General features: G+C 46.9%; 2 protein-coding genes across 3 annotated transcripts in view; one reads left to right on the forward strand and one right to left on the reverse strand.

The window, feature by feature from the left end:
* The first annotated feature begins 2,144 nt into the window (after window positions 1–2,144).
* Window positions 2,145–26,313, forward strand: tdrd7b (tudor domain containing 7 b). Of its 2 annotated transcripts, none has more exons than XM_031584649.2 (17): window positions 2,145–2,286; window positions 5,173–5,396; window positions 6,003–6,147; window positions 9,766–9,955; window positions 13,308–13,390; window positions 14,396–14,619; window positions 15,302–15,909; window positions 17,114–17,303; window positions 17,784–17,895; window positions 18,454–18,656; window positions 19,285–19,419; window positions 20,442–20,525; window positions 21,021–21,155; window positions 22,384–22,494; window positions 22,794–23,326; window positions 24,118–24,278; window positions 24,827–26,313. In XM_031584649.2, the coding sequence occupies exons 2-17, from the start codon at window positions 5,190–5,192 to the stop codon at window positions 25,045–25,047; spliced, it is 3,342 nt and encodes a 1,113-aa protein (XP_031440509.1). In that variant the 5' UTR covers window positions 2,145–2,286; window positions 5,173–5,189; the 3' UTR covers window positions 25,048–26,313. The 2 variants fall into 2 exon arrangements, with proteins under 2 accessions (XP_031440509.1, XP_031440508.1); XM_031584648.2 differs by lacking the exon at window positions 2,145–2,286 and adding an exon at window positions 3,681–4,161.
* A 433-nt stretch (window positions 26,314–26,746) lies between these two features.
* The window catches only part of plaa (phospholipase A2-activating protein), an 11,142-nt gene continuing 11,018 nt past the window's right edge, over window positions 26,747–26,870 (reverse strand). The window contains exon 14 of the mRNA XM_012822052.3: window positions 26,747–26,870. This exon is cut by the window's right edge and continues 704 nt beyond it. The gene's annotated coding sequence lies outside the window, so the exon portion shown is untranslated.

Raw genomic sequence — 26,870 nt, forward strand, 5'->3', positions numbered from 1 at the left:
TGGGCTAATTCAACTACACTGCTATAGCAGGTACTTCAGATTGCACGGAAACCATGATCAGACTACTGCCCACATCACAAGTATCAATTCAAGACCAAACATGAATATGTTACATTCATATATATTTGCACACATTTGGAAAACCAAATCCTCTTGAGGTTCTCTCAATCAACCAGATTCTACAGGAATGCAGCATGTGGCAATTACTTCAACTGTGACCAGGCTCTGGGGTGCCTAATAGCAACCAATGCATGGGGGTGGATGGGGAATGCTACACTGTCTCCAGTAGAAGATGCAATAATTGGTTAGCTTACATTAGCATTGCAAAAACGGATAGCCTACCACCATTTGATTCAAAATACTGATCCCGACTTGGCAAAACTGATGGGTGCTGCTCAACATGAACGTGGACTCACACGTTAACAGCGCGTGTGTGTGTAGTATTTATTACAGTATATCAAGGACTCACAAGTTCACAGCGTGTGTGTGTGTGTAGTATTTATTACAGTAGATTGGATGACGTCAGCTTCAGTCAGTCTATGTGCAGCATCTAACACATACAACAGGTAGCCTATTGTTACAGAAAGCAGTTAACGACAGCTTCAACAGACATTGTAGCCTTGGTTATATGCAAAGTTATCTTTTTAAGTAGCACTATTCAACAATTTGCACTTTTTGAGGTAAGGTTTTATTGGCAACTAGTTTTGGTACCATCCTCAAATTAATTTCGATAGCATATGGTCATGTGAAGGACAGATAAACACCTGTGTCTTTCCCACTAGCCATCCAGGATATGCCCTATGTAGTTCTGTAGTTCTCCGCAAAAATGGAAGAAAAGCTTTCAGAGCATAACATTGCCAGCTATACTGCCAAAAGACACCAGTTACTGTGTTGGCAAGCTTCTATCTGTGTCAACTGAGCTGTTGGTGGTTTTTGCAAAGGTTTTTGCATGCCATTTAGTTAGCTTGCAAGTTCTGGAACAGAACTCCTTATTGCTGCTTTAACTGCCAACATACTCGTATTAGATCTACATACCTCTCATTGTTGATGTGACAGAAACACGCTAGCCACATGGAGGGATCTCACAAAGTTTGTTAGTAGCCTAGGCCTGCATCCCTGCACAGCAGATCATAGACATGCTCATCTCATCTATTTCTTCAGGGGCAGAATACACACACATCCGAGGCCACAGCTACGCATACAAATTGACTGTTTTGATTCGCTTTAGCTCAGTAGCAGAGTGGAAGGGCGACACCAGTCGTTAGATATTAATAGTCTATAAGGGAGAGATGAACGGAACTTAATTAGATTAAATATCTGTGTGCTCCTTGACGGATGACCCCACATACCTGAGCCCCTTTTACCAAGACAGACACGCTCCAAAAAATAAAATAAAATAAGATTTTCCCAGATTACTCAGATCAGATTGAACATAGGAGTACTGCAAATTGACGTGTCTAAGAATCAGAATCAGAATCAGAATCAGAATTGTATTTATTGCCAAGGAGGGTTTACACCTACCTGGAATTTGCTCTGGTGTATAGGTGCATACAGTGAACATAAAACATAAAAACACAATAAGTACTACACAAAAGAAAAAGTACTACACAGAAGAAGAAAAAAACACTATAAATAAGATACAAATATATAAAAAATATATATAAAGAAGTAAAGTAAAAAGTCAAATGCAAAATGCAAGACAGGAGTGCAGTATTACACTGACTATCTTGAAAAGGGTTCTAATGTTAGTGGTGTTTGCGTAATGCGCATGCACCCTAAATGCATAGACGCATAGCCTAGTTTGTAGTAACTGTAGGCTACATATATTGCGCCTACACATTGTCACTAGAGCGGCAAGTGCAAACTATTGTTTGTTTCTAGGGCACTTGAACAAGAAAATGTCCCTCCATCTCCATAGACCACGCTAGTACACTGATCTCTGTCATATGCTTCTCAACATTGACAACGCCGTGGAGTAGCCTATAAGTAATCCAAACAGGCCATGTTAAAATGATTGTCACCAGCAATCAATCCAAACGGATAGCGTATAGTGTCGCGCGACGGTGTTTACTCTGGCGCCTGCGCTTTGATGGGTAATTAGCCAGGATGATGCCAAGCAGCCAATCACATCCCCGGTTAAAGCACTCAGTGGACGCCTGCGAGGGCTTCACCGAGCAGCCGGGAAAGAGACGGGCTGCACTGACAGCAGATCCGCGTCTGGACGGACAGAGGCAACGCAGGCTTTAAACAAGTGATCCGGGTTGGCCAAGCCACATTAACAGTGCGGTAAGTTTGGATTGTATAGGTAAACTGGCACGGGAGTAGCCAGTATTTAGATAATCGTTCAACCGAGAGACACGACGGGATCTCTGAACTGTTTGGAAAGTAACACGGGATGCACCATCACACTCGCTAATTTAAAACATGGCATTCTATTTACCGTTTATGTGCTAATATGTGTCCCTATGATACGACGTACGACCCATGGATGTCACGTTTTGCAGTTGTAACGTGAAGTTAACTCGTTAATTTATCAGTTGTGTCAAACTCGCCGGCATATTGGGTGCGGATGTGACACTTACGTCACCGCTCGCTTTACTGTCCTGCACGCATTCCGAAAGAAGCAGAGGCATGAGACGTGTCACCAGGCGCAATTCAATTGTCTACATAAGTGAAATAAAGAAACTTAAATTGTGTCAAACGCATTGTAATTGACCCTATGTTTTTCATGCCATTCCCTTATCCGTTACAAGGGCGTTGCACCCGGAGAATAACCCACTTTGTTGAATAGAAGATAGTGGGACCGGGAAATTTAGCAGAACTTCTTTGAGTGCTGGAAAAGCAGAGGGCGTGTCCGGTGGCGTGAGCTGCGATAACTAGGCTACTTCAATTGTGGAATTGTAAAACTTGGTGTTTAGTTTGTTTCGACGGCTGGTTTGGGCTGTGTGATGAATATTCAACTCGTGGTGCAACCTGTTGCATCGCACCGTATATCATAGCCCTATAGACAGTTTTCTTTTTTACGTAAAGTTTCGTAGGCTACAATGCGTTGTTAAAAAGAAAACGTGTGTGTGTTCTCCTAAATCGAAACCGAAGGTCTTCTTTGTTGTCGGTAACTCAATTTTTAAAACTCCTGACACGACTAACCTGTTTAATGTGTCACCGAGCGATACAGGTCACGCGAACCTTAAAATGATGTAATCTTACATTAAGCACTAGAGCAAAACTCGTCTCATGTGCCCCTCTTTGAGCGATGTAACAGGCCGCTAGATGAACAGCACACACAAGTTGAGGAAAACAAGCCAGATAACCTGCAGTAGGCCTACTGGCTGAAGATCAAGGCACGTTAAACATCTTGGCATTTCAGTTCATGGAGAGTTGTCTCTCATTGGTACCATGGACGGATTATGAAACCATGGGCCCCTGGGCCTGGACGTGTAAAAGGTCTCCCCACCCCCCCTTTTGCGCGCGCACCTGCAAACATTTCTTGTGCGCTATTACTTAAATGTAATTTTTCAACAGCACAATACCTACATTCACCTGTACTTCAACAGGATTTACAGCGCACATACACATTTTCTAACACAGCACAGGTACACTCAATTAAAGCCAACAGCAAATTAACAAAATACACCGGTTTCAACCACAAATAAGAGATACATTTAAGCCACCTTTAATATTAACAAAAACAAAGTCTAAAAACAATTGACAGCAAGCAAAGCTAATAACAGCGACTGCATGCAGAGACTCAGGTTTAGTGGCCCCCTGAGTTCATGGGCCCCTGGACCCTTTAGGCCCCTTCGGTAATCCATCCCTGATTGGTACACTATAGACAGCTTATATGCCTGCAGTTATTTCCATGCAAACCCTCTACAAGTAGAGTAGAGAAAATATGGTGCATGTAAAGGTGACTGTACGAAGTTCACATGCATTTATATCTGTTCATTTAGCAAACACTTATCCACAGGACGCAAAGTGCAGGAATATATTTTCATTAGATCTCCCGGGGCATGGAACCAGTTATGCAGGGGTCAGCAACTAGCCACATGTGACTTAATTCATAGTTTTGATTCACTTTTTTTTTTTTTTACATGTAATGAATGAATGTAATGGAAGCTGTACAAGTCCCCATCCAGTCAGCCAGCCCAGCAATGACTGTAGGTGCGTTCTAGTCTCACAGCCACAGAAGTTTACATTATTTTCATGTACGCATTCAGCAGACACATGTTTACATCACAGACAGATATGCACTGTCATCATAAGGATGCCCCCATGGGATTTAACCCACGGCCTTGGTATTGTCAGCACATTGCTCTACCAGTTGACCTGTAGAACCACACATACAACAGCGTACCTGTGAAGAGCCAAAGTCACGTCTGGAAGGTACATGACAAAGGTGGCACCCCCAACCATGCCCCTCCCCCCACCTTGTAAAGGACTATGGGCACATAGGCATGGGGATAAAGTGTGTATATAAAAGAGCTATATCGGACTGAGCACAACATTGTAGTGAAGTTTAGACTAGTGTTTCCAGTGGCACTTGAACGAATCAGAATTTAAGGTTCAGAGATAATAACGATATACCATAGTCAATAATTCAATGTATCTTATACCTAGTTGTAATTGTTACTTCCAATTAGACTTGTGTAAAATGTGAAACTTCTCATGTGTATTCTGGACCTGACCTGCGTGAGGTGTGAAAGAGCTCTCACCTCCTTCCCGGCCAGATAAGAGTATCTGATGGCCCTCGGCCTCATGAATATAGGCCTTTTGAGTTCTTTGGTCACGGCTGGAGCTCTTGGCCCATTTGTTAAGATGGGTCGTAGACGGCTCCAAGCTAATAATTTGATACATATTCATAAAGGGATGGAGCTATGGGGTGACACCCCTTGTTCTAGGAAAGGATATATACAGTATACTGTAATGTTACAATGGCTGACAGAAGAGATTTAGGTGAATCCCTTGAGTGAAACTTATTTCTCTCTTCTCTGGTGTCATTGCAAGATTAAAACCTGAATCTTTGGCTGAACATACCTCAGAGTCTTCAACAAATCGTTTGCTCATACAAAATTAGCATCACACTCAACCAGGAATTCAGTTGTTTGAAGTTCAGACTAGTGTTTCCAGTGGCACTCAACCGTTAACTCAGTTGTTTGATCCCCCTGCTACTAGGTGCGGCTGGAGCCAGAATGGCGGACTTGGAGCTTGTGAAGAAGATGCTGCGAGCGGTGCTGCAGTCCAGCAAGAGTGGCGTGTCGCTGGGTCGCCTGCAGGCCGACTACAAGGAGCTGACGGGCGAGCTCATCCCCCACAAACAGCTGGGCCACACCACACTGGATGCCCTGCTGCTCACCATGCCCTCTGTGGTCCGCATGGAACGCAACCGCAACGGGGAGGTGTGTGTGTGTGGTGTGGTGTGTGTTTGTGTGTGTGGTGTGGTATGGTGTTTGTGTGTGTGTGTGATGTGGTATGGTGTATGTGTGTGTGGTGTGGTATGGTGTGTGTGTGTGTGTGTGTGTGTGTGTGTGTGTGTGTGTGTGTGTGTGTGTGTGTGTGTGTGTGTGTGTGTGTGTGTGTGTCAGTGGAAAAGATGGGGTTGGATCCCAGCTATAGAAAGGGACCCCAAACTGTCATTGCCCAAAGGGATTGGCTTCTAGGGTTCCACCCTTGTGTGGTTGACACTGCATAGGATCCTCCTGTAGTCTGTTTGCAGTCTCTGTGTCAGTGTCTGTTTGAGTTTGTTTGGGAATCCTACAGGAAATTGAATGTAGCATTTTCACATTATTCTGCAATGTACATGTTTTCATCAGCCCATCAACCAGATTTTAGATGTGGTTATTTCAAGCGGGATGTTTAACCCCCTTTCATACCTGTGTTTGGATTATCATCCAGTTTGGTCAGAAATGAGCACCAAGTTTGCATGGGGTAATTCATTTCAAACAGGATGTATAATTGCCCCCCCCCCCCCCCCCCCCCATTCTCTTGCCCCCTCCCTCTCCCAGATGGTGTGTTATGCCACAGTGTGCAGTGAGACGGCACACATCGCCAAGCTGGTGGCGCGCCAGCGCACGGCCAAGAAGACTGGGCGACCTCAGCTGGTCAACTGTCAGATGAGGGTGAAACCAGCCGCTCCTCTGGTGCTAAATGGTAAGCTTGTCTGTCTCTACCTGGATGGATGGATGGATGGATGGATGGATGGATGGATGGATGGATACTTTATTAATCCCGAGGGAAATTTAGGTCATCCAGTAGCTTATACACACATATACACTTATACACCTCACCGACATACATACATAAATCACATATACCTGTCTGTCTGCCTGCTGTTGTCTCTACCTTTCTGTTTGCCTGTCTGTCTGTGTCTGCCCACCTGCCTGCGTGTCTGTCTGTTTGTCTACTTGTCCGTCTGTGTCTCTGCCTGTCTGTCTGTCTGTCTGTTCCTGCCTGCCTGCCTGCCTTTCTGTCTGTCTGCCTGTCTGCCTGTCTGTCTGTCTGTCTCTCAGACACAGGCGCACATATGTCCTGTCATCACATGCTTCCCTCCTCCTGACTCCACTGTGTATCCACAGGCTGTTAGCAGTCTCTCTTGCTTGTGATGCTCATGTTGGTCAAAGGGGCTTTATGTAGTAGTGCTGTGTCCCATTTGAAAAGCCTGTAGAGGATATGGAGGCTACTGGTGATGCTAAGAATAAAGCAGAATATCAGGCCATATTATCAGAATCTTTTCAGAGAGAGAGGGGTGTGTGTGTGTGTGTGTGTGTGTTTGTGTGTGGGGGGTGGGTGAGTGTCTGTCTGTGTGTGTGTGTGTGTGTGTGTGTGTGTGTGTGTCTGTGTCTGTGTCTGTGTGTCTGTGTGTCTTTGTCTGTGTGTTTATAATGATGCTGCAGAAATAGTTGTATATTTAGCCCTGACTCAGAGAATGGGGTGTGTGTGTGTGTGTGTTTGTGTGTGTGTGTGTATGAGAGAGAAGAAGGGGAGAGGGAGAAATAAAGGGAAATACTTATGAGTGAGAGAGGGGGTGAGACTACACTAAATACAGAAGCAGCACATGTATGACCACTTTTCCATACACGGATTTGCTCAACCAATCACAGCCTGGATTTGCATTTCCATACATCAGGGTGTGTCTTTAAGTAAGGAGTACATCAGAGTCTACTCACTTGAGGGTGTGTCTTTAAGTAAGGAGTACATCAGGGTCTACTCACTTGAGGGTGACTTTAAGGGATAAAGGCTGGCAAGGTATCCCCACATACAACAAAGATTTTGGATGAAGTGAAGGCAAAGAACTTTATGACGCAAATCATAACATTAGTTTCCTCTCTTTAAACCCCAGTTGCCATTTGCAGTGACAAAGGAACATTTGGTTTAGTATAAAAAGAAACCAAAATGTTTAGTTTCCAGGCTGTTAATTGTATCCATCATTTCTAAGCTTGAATCCTGTCTATCCTTAATGTTAGCTGCTTAATAATAGCCATTTAAGGGGGGCACTGTGGCGCAAGCAGTAGCCCCGACCATGTACGGGCTTGAACACCCACGGGGACACAGGTTCGAATCCGACCCGCTGTCATTTCCCGATCCCACTTCCCACCTCTTCTCTCCATCTCATTTCCTGTCCAAACCTACACTGTCCTATCGATTAAAGGCAAAAAAAAAGCCCCAAAACAAATAATAGCCATTTAATACTATGTGGACTAGCTTGCCAGCTTGCTTGTTCTCCAGACAACAATGTTATTCACTTGTCACAATGAGAGAATACACACAGACACACAGACACACAGAGTCACACACACAGGTAGTGTGGAAAGGTAGACTGCTTCTTTTCTCTCGTTCATCTCCTCCCTCGCTCCACTCCTCCGTCAGACAGTGACGCTGCAGAAGCAGCAGCAGCAGCAGACACAGCAGCATACACAGCAGCAGCAGGGCACAGCTCTCCTGATCTCATCCCACTCTTAAAGCAGCCGACAGCGTCTGAGCTCAGCCACTCACACACAACAGGGCTTACAGCTTACAGACAAGAGGAGAGCAGAGGAGAAGAGAGGAGAACAGAACAGAACAGAACAGAGGAGAGGAGAGGAGAGGAGAGAACATAGCAGATCTTACAGACGAGGAGACAGCAGGGCTTACAGCATACAGACAAGAGGAGAGGAGAGGAGACACACAGACAAGACCAAATGAGAGGAGAGGAGAGACACATAGCAGATCTTACAGACGAGGAGACAGCAGGGCTTACAGCTTACAGACCAGGAGACTGAGGGAGTACAGGAGAGAACACAACAGGGTTTACAGACAAGGGAGGGAGGGAGAGAGAGAGAGAGAGATAAAGAAAGAGAGAGAGAGAGAGACTCAACAGGCACAGCAAAGAGAAGAGAGAGAGAAAGAATAGAACACGACACAGAGCTCAGACAAGAGGAGCGAGAGAAAGACAGACAGATACCTGAAAACATCAGACAAGGGGAGAGAGAGACAGAGAGAGAGAGGATAAGAGAGCAGGACAGAAAGAGTAGATGAGTGAAGTCAGCACAGGCACAGGCACCAGCAGACCGTAACTGTAAGACAGCAGACAGAGTACAGCATCATCACAGAGACACGTGCCTGGGAGCAGCATGTATTAAGGCTCTTGCCGAGCGAGGAGAGTGATCTGGCTGGTCGGCGCTGACTCCGCTGTTCCGGTAAGAGGAGACGCTGAGCTCAGAGGCTGAACTCTACTGTATGACATCACCGTTAGATACTAACGTTACCGAGCGATGATGATGATGCCATAGATGGCATGACAACAAAGGTGTGATGTCAACAAGAGGGATGCATGGAGTGGTGTCATTGGACGTACGGATGGAGAGGTATGATGTCATACTTAGGGGTGCGCTTCACATAACGTTAGGATGGGTGCTGTGTGCATGGTGTGATGTCACTGAGAAATGGTGCTGGATTGGCTGATTGCCAGTTCAGCTGTTCTGCTGTGAAGTAACATTCCTCGTTGTGAGAAGTAACTAGATGGATTCCCATAGATCTGTTTCAGTGGCAGCTGTTGCAAGGAAGGGTGTCTAGTCAGAGCTGTTGCAAGCCAATCATGTCAGACTCAGACAAAAGTAGGCTATATCTTTGGCTGATGAGAGTTCAGATGGAGCTGATTGTCTGTAAAACCCTTGTATCGCGCCCAAAAGTAGACTGGATATTTTGTTTACAATACCATGACATTTGTTTAGCAGATGCGTTTATCCAAAGTGACTTACATAGTTTGGTCCTACCATACCTTCCCCATCAAAATGTGTGCTTCTTTCCTGGGCACCAAACCCATGACCTTGACGTTTCTGTTTTCGTGCGCCTTACACACACTTGCTCAGCTTGGCAAAGCACTACAATTGTGTCATCATTGTATCATGGGAAATGGAGTTTTATCATGGGAAATGGAGTTTTATCATGGGAAATGGAGTTGGAATCAATCAACCATAATTCATCGCTATTCACCGCTTTATGGACAAAAGTGTATGCTAAATGCCATAACCATAAAGTCACTGAATAGAGACCGTGCACACAAATTAAAATGCCTCCATTGCTTCCTCTGCTGCTTCTTCTTGTTCTTGTTCTTGTTCTTCTTGTTCTTCGTCTTTTTGTGCTTCTTCTTCACCTTCTTCTTCTTCTTCATCTTCTTGTTCTTCTTCTTCTTCACTCTGAAGCAGTAACATAGAACAGGGGACCTGATCAGAGACTGGTGGCATTTTTACCTCCCTTAGCTCAGTGCTCTACTTCCACTCTTCTCCGCAGCCAAGCCCAGGACGTCGCTGCGGCAACCCGATCACCGGGGACGACTAGGGCGGGGGGGAGGCCGTCCTGGTGGATACGGAGACTCTCGGCAGGGGCATGTGAGGGACGGGCAGGCAGACGGCAGGGGCAACGCCTCCCAAAACAAGGCCCAGAACGCACCTGCTCGAAAAGGCTCCTCTGCCTCGGACAGGTGAGTGACTTGGCTAAAACTACAGGGGTCAAAGGTCATGACCTTGACCTTTGTATTTATTGATGCAGATGAGGCTTTTATCCAAAGGGACTCAGAGTCTTGTACAGAGATACATTATTAGCAGTATGTGTGCTCGCCTGACTGTCAAACTCAAGACCCTGGTGTGGTTAGCACTGGTTTTTATTACATTTTTTTCATGTTTTTTTGACTGGTATAATGGCCAGTGTGTCTCATGTGAGGGACCTTCATGTTTGCGGGTGAACAGGTCGGCACAACAGATCAGCAAGCTGTTTCTCAAAGGTCCCATGCAGTTGTAGTTTTCAGTCTAGGCGAGCCATAGCCGCACACCCGATGGCACTTGTTTGATTAGCCCATCTCCGTGTTCAGCCTGTTGATCAGCTATGGCTGGAGTGGTCTGATTTGGTGGCGAAACTATAGTATTTATCTGACGGCTGATTATGGCCTCATGGGTTATTGACAAGGAAGCAAGTTGGCCAAAAATCAGAGGAGACAGAGAGTAGGACGGTGTGAAAGTAAAAGAAAGAATCCACCAAATAAAAGGTAAAAAGAGAAGAGAATATTCAGACCACTAGCCAAAAAGATGGATGAAGTGGCTTTACCCGTCCCGGCTCAGTGCCATTGTATCAGTCTGTCAATTATTTCCCTCTCTTTCCCTTTCCGGTTCTTTCTTTCTTTCTCTCTCCCTTTCCTGTTCTTTCTTTCTTTCTTTCTTTCCATCTCTCTGTCTGTCTCTCTCTCTCTCTCTCTGGTTACCCGGTCTGAATGAAAGTAGTGTTGGGATTAGAGTGTGAGTGGCTGAGCAAGGGTGAGAGAGGGAGGGAGAGAACTCTAGAATGAGAATGAGAGCGATAGCCTGCTGCTTATTCAGCATGGGGGGGGAGCGGCGAGCGTGTGTGTGTGTGTGTGTGTGGGGATGCAGTTAGACGAGTGAGCACTCTCTCTCTCTCTCTCTCTCCTCAGTCTGCAGCCAAAATGCTTTTCAGAGAAAACAACTGACCTCACACTCTACGCCGTGCCACTGTTGCTCACCCCCCCACCCCTCCCCGTGCCACTGTTGTCTGTATCATTTGCAGCTCCCCCCCCCCCCCTCCCCTTCCAATCCATCTCGCCCCAAGCCAGCACTGTACAGTCAATGGAGGGTGTGGGGTGTGAGGGGGTGACTGTGTGTGTCAGGGGGGGGTTCGAGTGGCATGTGCTCACCGGGGGCCCCCTAATCCTCCTGCCTATTGTAGTGCAGATTAGCCATGCTAAACCGGTCCAGCGTGACTCAGCACATTTTCAATGATCCAGTCACCGCGCGCTTCATCTGACACCTCAAATCAAATGCAACGAGAGACTCTTCTCTCCTCCATCCGCATACACCAGCCCACCAACCCCCCCTATACACACACACACACACACACACACACACACACACACACACACACACCACATCACACACACACACACACACACACACACACACACACACACACACACACACACACACACACACACACACACACACACACACCCTGACCCTTTCTTCACACCCGCTCTCCACGTGTGCCGACCTTAGAGTGCTGAATGGTCACTCTGGAGATTGCAGAATCACAGATACATCCCTTTCGTTCACAGAGTCGCCACTGGATGTACCACTGAGCTTTCCCTGTAAAGACTGAGGAATGACAGTTCTATCTTTGTGTGGCTTCAGGGAAGGACATGCAGTTCAGCGGTGCACAATGAATCCTCTATGGCCGCCCTTCGGCAGTGCATTCTCGTGTTGATCAGGCCGTCTTTATTAAGATCGCTCTGCTCATATCCTGCACCACATGATTGAGCGCAGTGAAAAGGGTTTGGCATTGGAGCAAACCTGGTGATTTGGCTGCACTGGTAATCAGTGTAATCAGTGCAGTCTTCTGCTTGATCATTTAGTGGGAGATGTGCTTGTCAATTTGAGTTCCTTGATACCTTACTGCAGGGCTGGAATATGGTCAAAGCAGGCACAGGGGCACTTCACCTTTGGAGGCCACCCCGCCTTGGAAAGTTTCAGGCCACGCCTCAGGGTTTAAGTGGGTAGTGGGACACTCTCTCCCTCTCACACACATACGTCACACACTCACACACACGCACACACTCTCTCTACCTGGGACTTCAGCTCTCAGACCTTCTTGAGCCTCAGAGGGGCGTGGCATGAGTCTCTCTGAGACCCCTGTCAGTCTGAGGCCCCGGGGGGCACTGACCCTGCTGGTCCGTAATCTAGCCTTGCCCTCCTGCACTGCACTGTAATGAACACCTTCCATGAACCCCTGCTCTACGTACCTGACTGACCTCATCAGTGGACCTCTTCATTAACTGAACGTGCCTGCCTTGACTAGATTCAGTTTAGTCGTATGCTTAGGGGCCTCGTTATAGTCTGCGCTCGCATGATAGTTGCGATTAGGAAGCCCAAAAGAGCTGGCTGTCGACTAGCTGTGTGAACCAGTGGAGGAATATTAGCCAACAGATGGTGGGGTCATATAGTGATTGAATAAAGTTGTTATTTAATCCTTTTCTATAAGAATTTAATGTTGAGGAGATTGTTTGCGCTACACTTTCGAGGGTGGACTTAAGAAGTGAAAAAGAGTTCTTAGGGCTCGTAATTTTGCAATGCCTAGAATTCGACGCTTGTCTCGCAATTGTGTGATTTCCGTTGTTACATATCTAATTGGTGGGTACTGATCCAAAATGAACATTTCACTAACAAAATATTGTATATTTCAGTGAAACATACATTTATGAACATGTATGAACATGTAGTGAAAATACAATACAATATGGCTCTACATAGGTCAGGCTTATGGATTGCAGTGTGCTAGTGAAAATGCTCGAAAATGCGTAAAGCGCTCAGAAAATACAGTAACAGCACCGCTTGTTATATTGTCACAGCTCATTTCAAATTAAATCCGTCATGTGCTTCATAATGGTTGATGCTCGGATCAGGGAATGCTCTAGGCTAGCTAGAGCACATTGTTAGCGAATGATAAGGCTAGATGGTGCACAGACTTATGATCTCAGGCTGGCCCATGATTAGCAAATACTTTGGTCAGTAGTGAATACTCTGGCTAGGTAAAGCCCAAGACCAGCAAATGTTCAGGGTAGTGATAATAGAGCCAGCTAAGCTAGCGAATACCCTGGCTAATGGTATGAGGCTAGCTACATTACAGGATTAGCAAATGGTGTGGCTAATTGTATAAGGTTAGCTGAAGCACAGGATTAGCGAATGGTCTGGCTAATTGTATAAGGTTAGCTGAAGCACAGGATTAGCGAATGGTCTGGACAGCAGACTCATACTCAGCCCCACTGTGTCCAGGTCAGACAAGAGGATGACCCTTCCCTCCAGGTTTCAGAAAGAGGTCCACGCGCATCTCTCCAGGAACCCCCAGCAGACTAGTGGTGAGTAGAGCGCTTGCTGTCCTTCTCTTTCTATCTCCCTCTCCCTCTATCTCTCTCTCTCTCTCTTTCTATCTCTCCCTCTCTCTCGGAGATACATAACCTGAGATGAATAACCAAACCTGAAATGAATGGGTGAGAGATGGTGAAGGAGGGACAGACAGAATGATAGAATAATAGTGCAGGGGAAGAGAGGATCTCCACACTCAAAGACAGGAAAGGAGAAGCAGCAGCAGAAAGAGCAGAAGAAGAAGAGAGAGGAGAGAGCCTCCAAAAACCCCAAAGTCGTTTTGTACCTCAAGAAACACACACATACTTGGAAATCCAAATCCTCTTGGGGTTCTCTCTGTGACAATGGAGGGCAAGGCTGAAACGATCAATCAGATTCTACAGGAATGCAGCATGTGGCAATTACTTCAACTGTGACTAGGCTCTGGGGTGCCTAATAGCAACCAGTGCATGGGGGTTGCTGTGCAACAAACAGTCCAGGTTGAGAAGCTGTGGTGTGACCGCTACCTTTTCACCACACTGTGAATGATTAAATCAAGAACATAGACATTCTCAGAGTGAATTCTACTATATGTCACACTTATTTGTCACACCTATACATTATAGCTCCTGCATCTTTTGTAGAAACACTAATTTCATCCCTGGCAGTCTATACATACTATGCCTGGGTTTTGCTAATATCTGGTGTCAGACTCGTAGCTGCTATCAAATAGCTTCACAGGCAGAGACATCAATGGTCCCTCTAGAGTGTTTGTCATTAGGAGCTGCCCTGCAGGAGGTGGTAGAGGCCCTGCAGAGGGGGAACAGACTCTGCTGTGTAGCTGGACCATAGCACCTCGTTAGTTTCTGCCAGTAGCACTTTCCGGTTTTAGGTCTTCAAATAAAAAATGTGTGTGTGTGTGTATATATATATATATCTATATCTATATCTATATATATAATGACCGAAACATGTTTGTCTTAAAAATAATAAAATACATTTTCTGGTTTCTTTTCCAGCTCCTGCCAATTTAAACGAGAGCTCCCAGCAGGCAAAGCCCAAGACGGCCCAGGCGGGGTCCTACAACCCAGGGCAGGTGCAGGGCCGCCTGAAAGAGATCCTGAACAAGTACAGCAATGGTTTCTGGGTGTCCAAGCTGCCGCAGCTCTACCGGGAGCTGTACAAGCAGGAGCTGCCGGGCGAAGCCCTCAAAGACCTGGAGCAGTGGAGCCACATCTGCACCGTAAGACCCCTCCAATCACAGGCACAGACAAACATTGACCCGAGACTCTCTCAGGGTTACAGGGCTTTAGTTCACGTGGAAACAACTGACCATTTTGAGTGAAATATACATAATAAAGACCATTTTGAGTGAAATATACATAATAAGCTACAATATACTACAATGTAATAAGCATTGATAGACACTGGTGAATGAGGTACGGAGCTGAAATGTAATTTTCACTGGAAACTAAATGATGGCTGGTCGCTAGTTTTTTTATTTATTGTGCATCATATAGAGCTGAAATTGCTGTTTTGGGTTCCCTTCAACAGCATTAGTACACTGAACGCAAGTTCCCTTCTTACGTTTGTCATGTAGTATATAAATAGTACCACTCTCAAAATAGAACTGGCAAAGTAAAGCAGTCACTTGCAGTGATCACAGAATCCAGTCAATGCTAAATTGTGAGAGTTTCTGTGTTTGTGTGTGTGTGTGTGTGTGTGTGTGTGTGTGTGTGTGTGTGTGTGTGTGTGTGTGTGTGAGTGTGAATGTCTGTGTGTGAATGTCTGTGTGTGTGTGTGAATGTCTGTGTGTGTGTGTGTGTGTGTGTGTGTGTGTGTGTGTGAGTGTCTCTTCATTGTCTCTTCCTGTGTGGCTCTACCCAATACCATTCTCTCTCTCCCTCTCTTGCCCTCTCTCTCAGGTGGAGAAGCCTTGCAGCACCAACCCAGCCGAGCTCCTCCTCTACCCTGCCAAGGAGTCCAGCAGCACCCCCTGCACCCCTACCCCTACCCCTCCAGGGGGTGACCGTCACTCTCCTCTCCCCCAGAAGCAACCCCGTCCCCGCACCCCCATCGTCACCACCAGCGCCCCCACCTCGCAGAGCCCCTCCGCGCCCACCCCCACAGGTGGCACGCCGACCCCCTCCCTCACCCCGGAGCTGCGCAGGAACCTGGGGGAGCTCCTGCTGAAGTACAGCAGCGGCCTGTGGGCACACGCGCTGCCCAAGCTCTACCAGGACACCTACAAGAGCGCCCTGCCCGAGCACGTGCTCCAGAACCTCGCGCTGCTCGCCGACTTCTGCACCATCGACTACCCCATGCCCGACAACCCCAAGCGGGCCATCCTGTACGTGCGCTCGGCGGAGGACGAGAACAGCAACCGGGCCGAGCTGGGCGACACGCGGGCGCTGGCGGAGGTGGGCAAGCGTCTGAGCTGCCAGCCACCCGTGCCCGCGCTGCAGATCCCGCGCGAGGAGTATCCGTCGGTGCTGGTGGTGGAGGCCGCCAGCACCAACAGAGTTGTGCTCAGGTGAGGATGCTGTGGTGGGGTAGAACAGGTGTGTTAAGGTAAAACAGGTGTGTTAAGGTAAAACAGGTGTGTTCAGGTGAGGATGCTGTGGTGAGGTAGAACAGGTGTGTTAAGGTAAAACAGATGTGTTCAGGTGAGGATGCTGTGGTGAGGTAGAACAGGTGTGTTAAGGTAAAACAGGTGTGTTCAGGTGAGGATGCTGTGGTGAGATAGAACAGGTGTGTTAAGGTAAAACAGGTGTGTTCAGGTGAGGATGCTGTGGTGAGGTAGAACAGGTGTGTTAAGGTAAAACAGGTGTGTTCAGGTGAGGATGCTGTGGTGAGGTAGAACAGGTGTGTTAAGATAAACCTGCTGTGTTCAGGTAAAACCTCTGTGATGGGCTGGGACTGTCATACTCCCTGTTGATTCCCAGCTAAATCAACCTAGGTTTGAAGCCTAGTGTGTTGAGGTGAACCATTCACGTAAACCTGCTGCTTTCAAGTGAGACTGTTGTGTTAAGGTGAACCTGTTGTGTTCAGGTGAGAGAGCTGTGTTGAGTTAAAGCAGGTGTTTTGAGCGGTCATGCTCTGTTGATAGAAGCGGCAAGCATCAACACTGGGTACTTCTCATTACCCTATTTGTCAATCCTTCCTTCCTTTCTCATCTCCTTTCCTCACATCATAGCTCCTCATTCTGAGGAAACCATGAAGGAAACAAGGAGGGTATGGAAGGAGTATGGAGTAATCCAGGGCAAACTTACATGACTAATGAGATGTACTTGCTCACTTACATGTCACTTTTAAGATGTGTCAGTGACTGATGGCAAAGCAGCAATTTTAGTGGGAGCCCTATTCTTGTGCTCTGCTAAGGGTTGTGTCGACAGGTGAGACTCTTGTACTAAGCTAAGGGTTGTGTGGACAGGTGAGGCTCTTGTGCTAAGCTAAGGTTCGTGTGTACAGGTCAGACTCTTGTGCTAAGCTAAGAGTTGTGTGAACAGGTGAGGCTCTTTTGCTAAGCTAAGGGTTATGTGGCAGCTGAGACTTGTGCTAAGCTAATACTTGAGTTGAATGCTATGAATGCTATGGGTGTTTTTTGGGAAAGGAAATGTAATATGTCTGTGACTGACTTTACATTCATGTTGGATACTATGGATGTTTTATCAAGCTTTCCTGTTCTATAGGCATTTATTTAGCTGCGACTGACCTAACATTGTTGTTGCCTGCAGATACATCGGAGAGGGCTACTCCCAGGCCCAGGAGAAGCTGGAGGATGAGATGAGGGAGTTCTACGGCCAGGATAACACCAGGAAGGCCCTGGCCTCTCCCGCCTTGGGGCAGCTGGCGGCTGTCCGTGCCGAGGAAGAGGAGGAGATCCTTCGCGCCCAAGTGAGCGAAGTCATGGCGGACAAGGTCAAGGTGAGTGATTTAAGGCCGTGCCGCCAATGAGGTGCAAGCGCTGTACCCTCAAACACACGGCAGTAAAGTAGCGAAGGGGAGAGAGTAGACACCCCACCCGGACTTGAACTCGGGTCTACGGGGAGCCTGGCTCTCGTTGGTAAGGCAGTCAAAGTACATACTCATCTGTAGTGACGGCACTCTGTCACACCCTCAAACACACACACCTTCAACCACTCAGTGGTCAACCAAAGGGGTGGAACTTCATTGCAATTGAGAGCTTTAGATCCATATATGATTTCAGATTAAGATGAAGGTGTTGGGTGTGGGTAAGAGCTGTACATGGCGTACGGTCTGTTGGACAGGTATAGCCCTGCCCAAAACGAGCAGACTTTGGCACACATCCTCCTAAGTGTGTGATGTCATGTCATGCATTTATATTTGTATGTATTATTCATTATTTGTTATTTATTTACAGTGTTATGTGCTGTTGGTTTGCAGGTATATTATGTGGATCATGGGTTCTCTGAGGTCATCAGCAAAACCAAGCTGCTGGAGTTGCATGAGAAGTTCTTCAAACTGCCCTTCCAGGCTACTAAATGCACACTGGCCGGTGAGTTCAGCTTGAAAAGCCTCCTGCAGATGACTGGTCACATCTGGCCCTGATCAGAAGCAGATAAGCCAGAGGTCTGTCTCTATTATCGCATTCCTCTCGTTTACATGTGTTTTTACATTGTCAATCACATAGCGAAGATGTGTTTTCAAGTTAACTTGCAATTGATTAGTGTTTCGTGTACATCAGCAGCAAGGATCGTATAGGGATCTTTGGTGTTGCCAAGCAACAGCATCTACAATATAGAGGACCAGCTAATCAGACAAACACCCTTCTCTGTTCAGACTAGCCAATCACTTGTGCTGTTGTGTTTGATTGACATTCCAGAAGCCCAATCCCAGACTTAAAGCTTCTCTGAGCGTCTGATTGGTTTAAAGCTATTTGGTGCAAGCCTTTGGGAATGCATGTCTATATATGAACCACATTTCAAGAAAGATTGTAATTAAAGCTACAGATGCCAAATATGCAAAATAATGTGTGTGTATGTGTCCATGCATGTATGTACAACTGTGTGTTTGTGTGTGTGTGTGTGTGTGTGTGTGTGTGTGTGTGTGTCAGGGCTGGAGCAGTTTAGCCAGGAGACGTCTGTGCTTAAGAAGTTCGAGTCCATGGCGAGTGGGAAGATCCTGCTGGCTGAGATTCTAAAACGTGAGGAGACGCCACTCATGGTCCTGTACGACACGTCGCAGGATGATGATGTCAACATCAACGCCGCCTGCATGAAGGCCCTGCAGGACAAGTCCCTGGGGAGCCCTCTGCAGGTGCCCCTCCCAACATGGCCGTCTCAGGCTAAGATGATTACATCACCTCGAAATCCTCCTAATCCCCAAGAACTGTCTGCAACCTCCCCAGACGCAGACAACAACATCCCTCCCTACAATTCCATTAATTTATGTTTGTCCATAGCCTACCATCCATAATGAGTATTCTCTTAAGGTCTGCACTTGAGCTTCAGGTCTAAACCTTCAAGGGCAAGAAAACAGCTAAATAGCTGCAGCTCTTAAATGTTAGCAGGTCCAATGCCCTAGGCGAGGTAGCAGCTGACTATTTGAACATATCGGATCTGGCCAACGTTCTGTACCGGTTCAGAACTCTTCTGGCCCAGTCAGGTGCTATTGAGAGTGTGTCACACTCACAACCCCTTCATGAAGTTTCATATCTGTCTTATCTGTCTTATCAGCATATAATTGTGAATGGAGGAGTTTGGTGACCGTGCAGTAGTTGGATAGTAGTTTGTACAAAGGTGAAATGTCACCTGAAAGAGTTCTGGGTTGGTGCAGTAAGGTGGTTGGACAGAAGTTTAAAAATTGATTGTCAGTTGTTTTTTGTTGTTGTGCTGCTGCTTCCGCCGAACGTGAATGTGAGCGTGACCAGTTGTTGTTGCCGCAGGTGAACAGTGCCTACATGAACGTGAGCGTGACCAGTGTGTGTTCGGACGGGACCATCTACTGCCAGCTTCCATCCCGTGGTCTGGCCAAACTCACAGAGGTTCTGGGGAAGACAGAGGTGTACTTCCACTCCCAGGTAGCACACTAGAGAATGTATCTGAGTCATATCTGTGACATCATACTCAGGAAGTGTGGAGAGAGGGTCCAGTCATTCAGCACTGGGGGTGAGAGTCCTCCTCAAGTCTGGATCTGAATTTACACTCTAGCCACACACACACACACACACACACACACACACACACACACACACAAACACAGCACCTAGAGCTTCTGCGAAACACAAACCCAAACAAAAAACAAACCAAACATCTCCTGTGTCATGAATGTGGTATTTTTGGTGCTGATAGTGGTGGTGGTGATGGTGGCGTGTGTGTGTTTGTGTTTGACCTTGACACAGACGAGAGCAGATTTGCAGCATCTCAATACCCATATTCCTGACCCATTCCTGAGTGGTACACATGGCAAGGAGCTCTGTGTGTGTGTGTGTGTGCGTGTGCGTGTGCGTGCGAGTGTGTGTGTGTGTGTGTAGACACCTTGTTTCAGTAGCCTCTGATCACTCCTACCGTAGTCCTTGCTTCTACAGGAGCGCTGTAGTTGTGGTGATGGCCAGATTGGGATTGAAGGCCGTAATCTGGGGTTAAGACCTATCTAATCTGTAGTAAACACTGACCTAGTGGCACAATGCAACACCCACCCCAGTCATTCTCACAAGCCCTATTAGCTATGTTTAGAGGTTACACCTTATGACTTGTCATTCCTCCCTGCAGTAGCCATTAAAGGTTATATTATTTAATCCAATATTATTATATTATTTAATCCAAGCCAAGAGCTATAGTACCTCTTATATAGACATTTTTTATTGTGCTGTCATTTCTGATCAGATATAGCTAATTTAGCTAATAGAGCTAGATATGAGAATAATTGCTTGAATGTTCAAGAGAAACCCATCTCGTTGAGAATCGCCATGAAGGGTACAGTAAACTGTAATTCAGATGGGTGTGTGTCCAAGGTGTGTGTCCAAGATGGCTGGACTTTGCTCTCGAGCTCAGTGTTCTACTATGTGACCAGGGAGTGCTGATGTCATATCCTGTGTGGCAGGTGACGTCAGAGTTCCTGGTGTCTCGGCCGTTTTGTGGGAAGGGCTGTCTGGCGCGCTACAAAAGCAAATGGTCTCGTGTGGAGGTGAGGGCAGCGCACCCTAAAGCAAAACACCCTGCCGGTTCTCTCTATGGGGATTCCAAACAAGCCAGAGAGATTAGTGCTGGACAACATCACACACACACACACACACACACACACGCACTACAACACACACACACACACACACACACACACACACACATAATAAAACACACATTATTAAAGCCAGAAGTGTTCTTCCCACCTTGTCACATTGGAAACAAGGTTCAAAGTTGGAATGCATTCATGAGGCTTATACTATTTCATGCAGGGGCTGTGTCTACCACACTTTTGCTAAATAACAAAAGCCATAAACTGACCAATAATATAGACCTTTCTCTGTTATACTTACCAATAATATAGACCTTTCTCTGTTATTCCAGCAGACATGTCCCCTTTTGTGTTTGTGCTTTTCATTGACTATAGTCTCACACACACACACACACACACACACACACACACACTCCCTCTCTCATGCTTTCTCTCTGTCTCCGTCAGATCACAAATCTGCATGGTAGTAGAGTTCTGGATATCCTCTTCATTGATTTGGGGATTCAGGCGTCCGTAGAGGTCATCGAGTTGAGGGAGTTCCCGCCCCCCTTCCTGCGTGACCTCATCGCCATCCCACCCCAGGTCTGTCCACCATTGGCTGAGCTGTGCTGGGCTGGGCCTGTGGTAGTCTCTGTGGTTTAAGTGGTGGTTGAGAACGTGTGTGTGTTGAGGTGTGTTACTGAACACGTCTCCTAGTGTGTGAGAGTGTGTGAGGAGGCAGTTCTTTGTTTTTCTTTATCGGAGGTAGAAGTCTGTGTGTGTGTGAGTTATACAGAGATACATACCGTAAATCCTCAAATAGTGGCCGGGGCTTTTATTTACTTAGGCTGCACAGAGCACCGGCCTGTATTTGGGGCAGGCTTGTATTAGGGGCAGGCCTTTATTTCTTAGGGCTCTTCAGAATGTTCAAAAAAGTTCGGTTGATTTGAATGGAGCACCCCAACGTTAGCAGGTCTGTCATTTCTTGATATTCACCACTGCGAAAAGTTAATGACCGCTGTCATTGGTAAATTCTAATTCACATCTTTCATATCATTCCGCAAGAAGTCCGGTCATTTAACGTAGCGGAAAGTCATTGTAACTTGAAGTCAGCAAGTAATGGGTTGCTACGCAACACATGGAACGTTAAAGTTATATTAGCCTGAAGAACATCTTTTTCTTAGCGGAAATCACGAAACGGCAACAAAATCATTAAAGAGAAGTATTTTGGAGGAATGTCTTCTATCGTTTAGGCAAGTAACTGTATAATAACAAATTCGCCTTGTAGGCTGAAACATTTCTTTTTTTATTGCAAACAGCCATGAAATTAGCCAACATGAGGAGAACATGTATTTATGAAATGCATTCAATTCAATTGTGATGTCTGCTTTGTGCTGATGGACTGATTCTGGTAGGCTACAGTAAAATATGCTACCGGTACCTTTTTTTTACCCCCGGCTTGTATTCGGGGCCCGGCCTTTATTTGTCCGTATCGACCACGCCCCCGGCTACTATCTGAAGCCCGGGCTCTAATTGAATCCCGGTCTTTATTTGAGGATTTACGGTACACAGAAATATGATCATGTAAATGTGTGTGCATGTCTTGTGTGTGTGTGTGTGTGTGTGTCTGTGTCTGTGTGTGTTCCCATTTGTTTAAGCAGGTAAATGGTTCTCTGGCTTAACTGACCATGAGTTTGTGTGTGTGTGTTAAGGTTTGTGTGTGTGTGTGTCTCAGGCAGAGAAGTGCTTTATGGCTTACCAGACAACGTGTTTCTCAGTGGATGAAGAGTTGTCTGGCTGACCTAACTGTGTGTGTGTGTGTGTGTGTCAGGCGGTGAAGTGTTGTCTGGCTGACCTATCTGTGAGTGTGGGATCCTGGACCCCAGATGCTGTGCAATGGCTTAGAGACACAGTACTGCATTCCAGTGACTGCAGTATAAAGGTTAGTGAATACTCACTCACTCACACTCACTCACTCACTCACTCACTCACTCACTCACTCACTCACTCACACACACACTGAACTCACTATACTGCACTGCAGTGACTGTAGTATAAAGGTCAGTGAATACTCACTCACAACTCTGTCCTGTTTTCCTATACATTATCTCATGTTTTTGTCTGAACATTGAACATAATTCTTTTAGAATATCTCAAGTTCTCCTTCTCAGAGAGCATAAGAATTTCTCGTCTCGTGTGAACTCTGTTCCTCGTCTCGTGTGAACTCTCCTTGTCTTCCAGATCGCCAAACTGGAGGAGAGCAAGCGTCTGGTGCACGTGTACCTCTTCACCAGCAAGAACTTCCACGACACGGGCCGCAGCGTCAACCGCCAGCTGGCCGACTCTGACCTCTGGAAACACCAGAAGGACGTCTTCCTCAGCAGCCACGCCCCCTCACCCAAAACCACACCCGGCACGGCCAGCCACTACCACCGCTCCGGAAGCCCCACTTCCACCAATGGGTGTCGAGCGCCTCAGCTCCGACGTGCCCATTCGCTCCCGGCCTCCAGGGCGACCCCGCCCACCACCCCGCCGCATGCCCCTCCGGGGCGTCTGCAGATGCCCCCGCAGCTGGAGTTGCCCCCAGCAGGGCAGAACATGGACATCTATGTGTCGGTGGCGTGCCACCCGGGGCACTTTGTGCTTCAGCCCTGGCAGGACATGTACAAGCTGGTGGTGCTGATGGGGGAGATGATCCTCCACTACAACAAGACCGACGGCAAGCCCGTCACCGTGGAGAAGAACCAGGTGTACGCTGCCAAGGTGGAGAACAAGTGAGTGTGTGTGTCTCTGTCTGTCTGTCTGTCTGTCTGTCTGTCTGTCTGTCTGTCTGTCTGTGAACCCTTAAGACTTGACCTCTAAGCTACCACCAAGATAGAGGGAATTTCTTTGTACTTTTCTAACTGGATAGTGGCACCTCCAACTAGACAGTCTGTGCTTTGAGCTGACCTCCAGTTGCCCCTGTGTGTTTATAACAGGCATCATCTTGAGTGTTGCTGGTGCCCATATGCCCCGCTGCTCTGCATTTAGCTGTGCCCCATCAGCCTAGTAAATAAGCGCAGGAAATAGTGTGAATGTACACTAATGAGAGAAATGGGTTCAGTTTTGGATTTATATCTGATGTCATTAATTTAGGAGACGCTTTATTTAAAGCTACTTACCATACAGACGTGTCTGTGTCTGTCTGTGTGCTCTGCTCCCTCTTCATGTCAAACCCATGACCCCACTGATGCATGTGTTTATAACCCATATCCTCCTCATCAGTGATCACCCCACTGATGCATGTGTGTTTATAACTCATATCTTCATCACCCCACTGATGCAGGTGTTTATAACCCATATCTTCCTCATCACCCCACTGATGCATATGTGTTTATAACCCTATAATCCTCATCACCCCACTGATGCAGGTGTGTTTATAACCCTAAAATCCTCATCACCCCACTGATGCAGGTGTGTTTATAACCCTATAATCCTCATGACCCTGTGCTTCATGCGCTATAACGGTACGACTGCCCCCCCTGACCTTTGACCCCGGGTCTCTCTGTGTGCGTTTGCTCCCCAGTTGGCACCGTGTTCTGGTGAAGGGCATCCTGACCAACGGGCTGGTGTCCGTGTACGAGCTGGACTATGGCAAACACGAGCTGGTCAGCGGCACCCAGCTGCGCCCGCTCATCCAGGAGTTCCGCCAGCTCCCCTTCCAGGGCATCAAAGCCCAGCTTGCAGGTACAGCAGCGACGCCCATCCAGCCAACAACAAGGCTGGCCATTGGCTACCCTGAGCAGCATACGCACGTACTATTGGTGTCTTTAGTAGGCGTACACTGTAACAATCATATTTACAGACATGGTTTATTAAGTGGATGTTTTGAAGAGACCAACACTAAAGATAATGTGTACGTTTTTTATCTGCACGTGTGGTCCTTGGTAGTATGAATAGCAGGTGTTTTGAGGAAGGTGAGGAAGTGCGCCCCCTGGGGGCCGTGATTGGGATTGCTGGGATATAATGTTTTTTGGTCCCTGTGCTGTGCCCGGTCTTCTGGTGATGTCATTGAACCATCTCAGTACCCTCACTACAAACTGATGTAAATTAGAGGTGAAGCCTACAGTCATCTACTCACCGACTGGCAGACTAACGAGATGTTGGTGTGGTAACAGCTATGTATCTTTGTGCTCGCATAGTTCTGTTTGTGTGTGTGTGTGTGTGTGTGTGTGTGTGTGTTGTGTTGCATTGCATGAGAAACAGTTGACTCACACACTGGCCCGTCCCTACAGGTGTAAAGCCTCGACAGTGGTCGGAAGAGGTTTCCATCGTGTTCCGGAACCACGTGGAGAAGAAGCCGCTGGTGGCTCAGCTGGAGACGGTCCAGGAGGCGCAGAACGCCTGGGACCGCAAGGTGACCGTCTACCTGGTGGACACCTCGCAGGAGGAGCACGATGTCTGGGTGCACGACATCATGGCCGAGTTCGCCGACGAGCTCACCAAGGCTGCCTAGCAACTGCAGCTGCAGCAGTAGCAGCGTGTTCGAGAGGGGCTGTTAGCAAGCAGTGGGATAAGTTAGCGACTAGTGAAACTAGTCTCACGCGAGTGTGTCGTGTGTGTGAGCTACTGGTGTGTTTAGGGATGTCGTCTGGGACTGTCTCTGTTCTCTTATCCAACCCTCATGGTTTACAAGAAAGGGCGTTCAGGTTGAGGTAGTGTCGAAGCACGACTGACACAGGCAGATGGACTAAATCTTTTATTAAGTGCTGAGCCAGTTCTAATCATTACGTGTGATAGACTAAATCAAATCAGTCTGCTTCAGCAACCAGAAAGACTGACTCGTTAATGAGACTTTACTTTAGGCAGTGGGATTACGGTTTTGTTTGCTCAATCAGATGCTAGCTCAACCTGTGAAGGACGACGCATTATTAAGTGGTACAGTATGTTTCTAGTGGGCCTACTGGCAGAAACGTAACTGCCAAAGTCGGGCTTGAAATTCAGATGAAGTGCTTTGAGTCCAGCTACAAAAGGAACATGGCCCGGTGTATGTGCTTTCTGCTTACCACATCCAGCAAAATGGTGGAAGCATCTCTGACATGGCTTTAAGAAAACAAAGCTTTTGACGCTCAGCATCATTCCTCACAGAAGAAAGCTTGGGGTCTCCGACAGCGTAGACTCTCTGACGGATCTGGCCGTCGGCACAGAGTGGCTCCAAACCCGGGCCAGACTCTCCTTCTCACTCCTTGCTTTCTCCTTCTCTCTCTCTTTCTCCTTCTCTCTCTCGTTCTATCTCTTCTCGTTCTTCTTGTCTCTCATCTGGCTTAAGAGTAAAATGTTTACACAGGCCTGCTCAACGGTCCGACATTTAAGCAGGTTTACAAGAGGAAAAAAAAGTAGCGTTACATTCCTTCTCCTCCATCGATATGTGACAAAGCCATTTGGTCCGCTTTAAGTTCAACTAGTGCTGCGTTACTGCTGTTTCGCCCGAGGGGGGCGCTACACTATTTATTTCGTTCTTTTGATCTTTTGATGTTGTTTAACTTTGTCGTTAGCACAGAGCGACACAGTTCAGCTGCATGACTTGAGTTTGATTTGCTAAAGTGTGTAATGTAGCTCTGGCTTGTGTTATGCTACAGGTGATCAAATGGCTGAATTATACTGAAATCAAAGCCTACAAGCTCAACAACCCTTTAACACTAAGCATTTATATGTATGGTTGGACCACGGGGTTGAACGCATATTCAGAAATGTTTCAGGAATAAAGTTAATGAAAAATCCACACATTTTGCGTACGTTTGTCTGCAAATTCAAATGACTCCCAGCTTCCTCGAAAGCACTTCCTGACTTAAAACTCCCTCAACAATTTAAAGGTCAAAGGTGTGTATTTACCCAGAATGTACTAGGGGGTGTGCCAAGTGGCTCTTTTTCAGGATTTCAGAACATGTCCAAAAAAAAAAGTTCAGAAAATGAACACCGACTTTTAATTTCCCTGCCTCTGTTCACTCTTCACACTGCAGATGAGATGCACACACATTACTGATAAAACGTAAACTAAATATGAAGACCGAGAGGTAAAGTGTAGAGCGATGTCATTATCTAAAGGTGCTTTCTTAAGGTCAGCAGTACTGCAGCACCTTCCACATGAGTGGGTCTGATGCCCTAGGCAACCCCACCTAGGTCTTAGGCTCGGAAGGGACGACATGAGCCATGTGTTAGGAAAGCTTCCATTTGTACGTCTCATTTATTATCACCACATGCATTCAAGTCAATCACCACCAAATCAACTGATCATGTTAAATACAAACTAAAGATATGGATGTGCGCGTGTGTGTGTGT

The sequence above is a fragment of the Clupea harengus genome, chromosome 18 (assembly GCF_900700415.2).
Source record: "Clupea harengus chromosome 18, Ch_v2.0.2, whole genome shotgun sequence".
Taxonomy (NCBI): Eukaryota; Metazoa; Chordata; class Actinopteri; order Clupeiformes; family Clupeidae; genus Clupea; species Clupea harengus.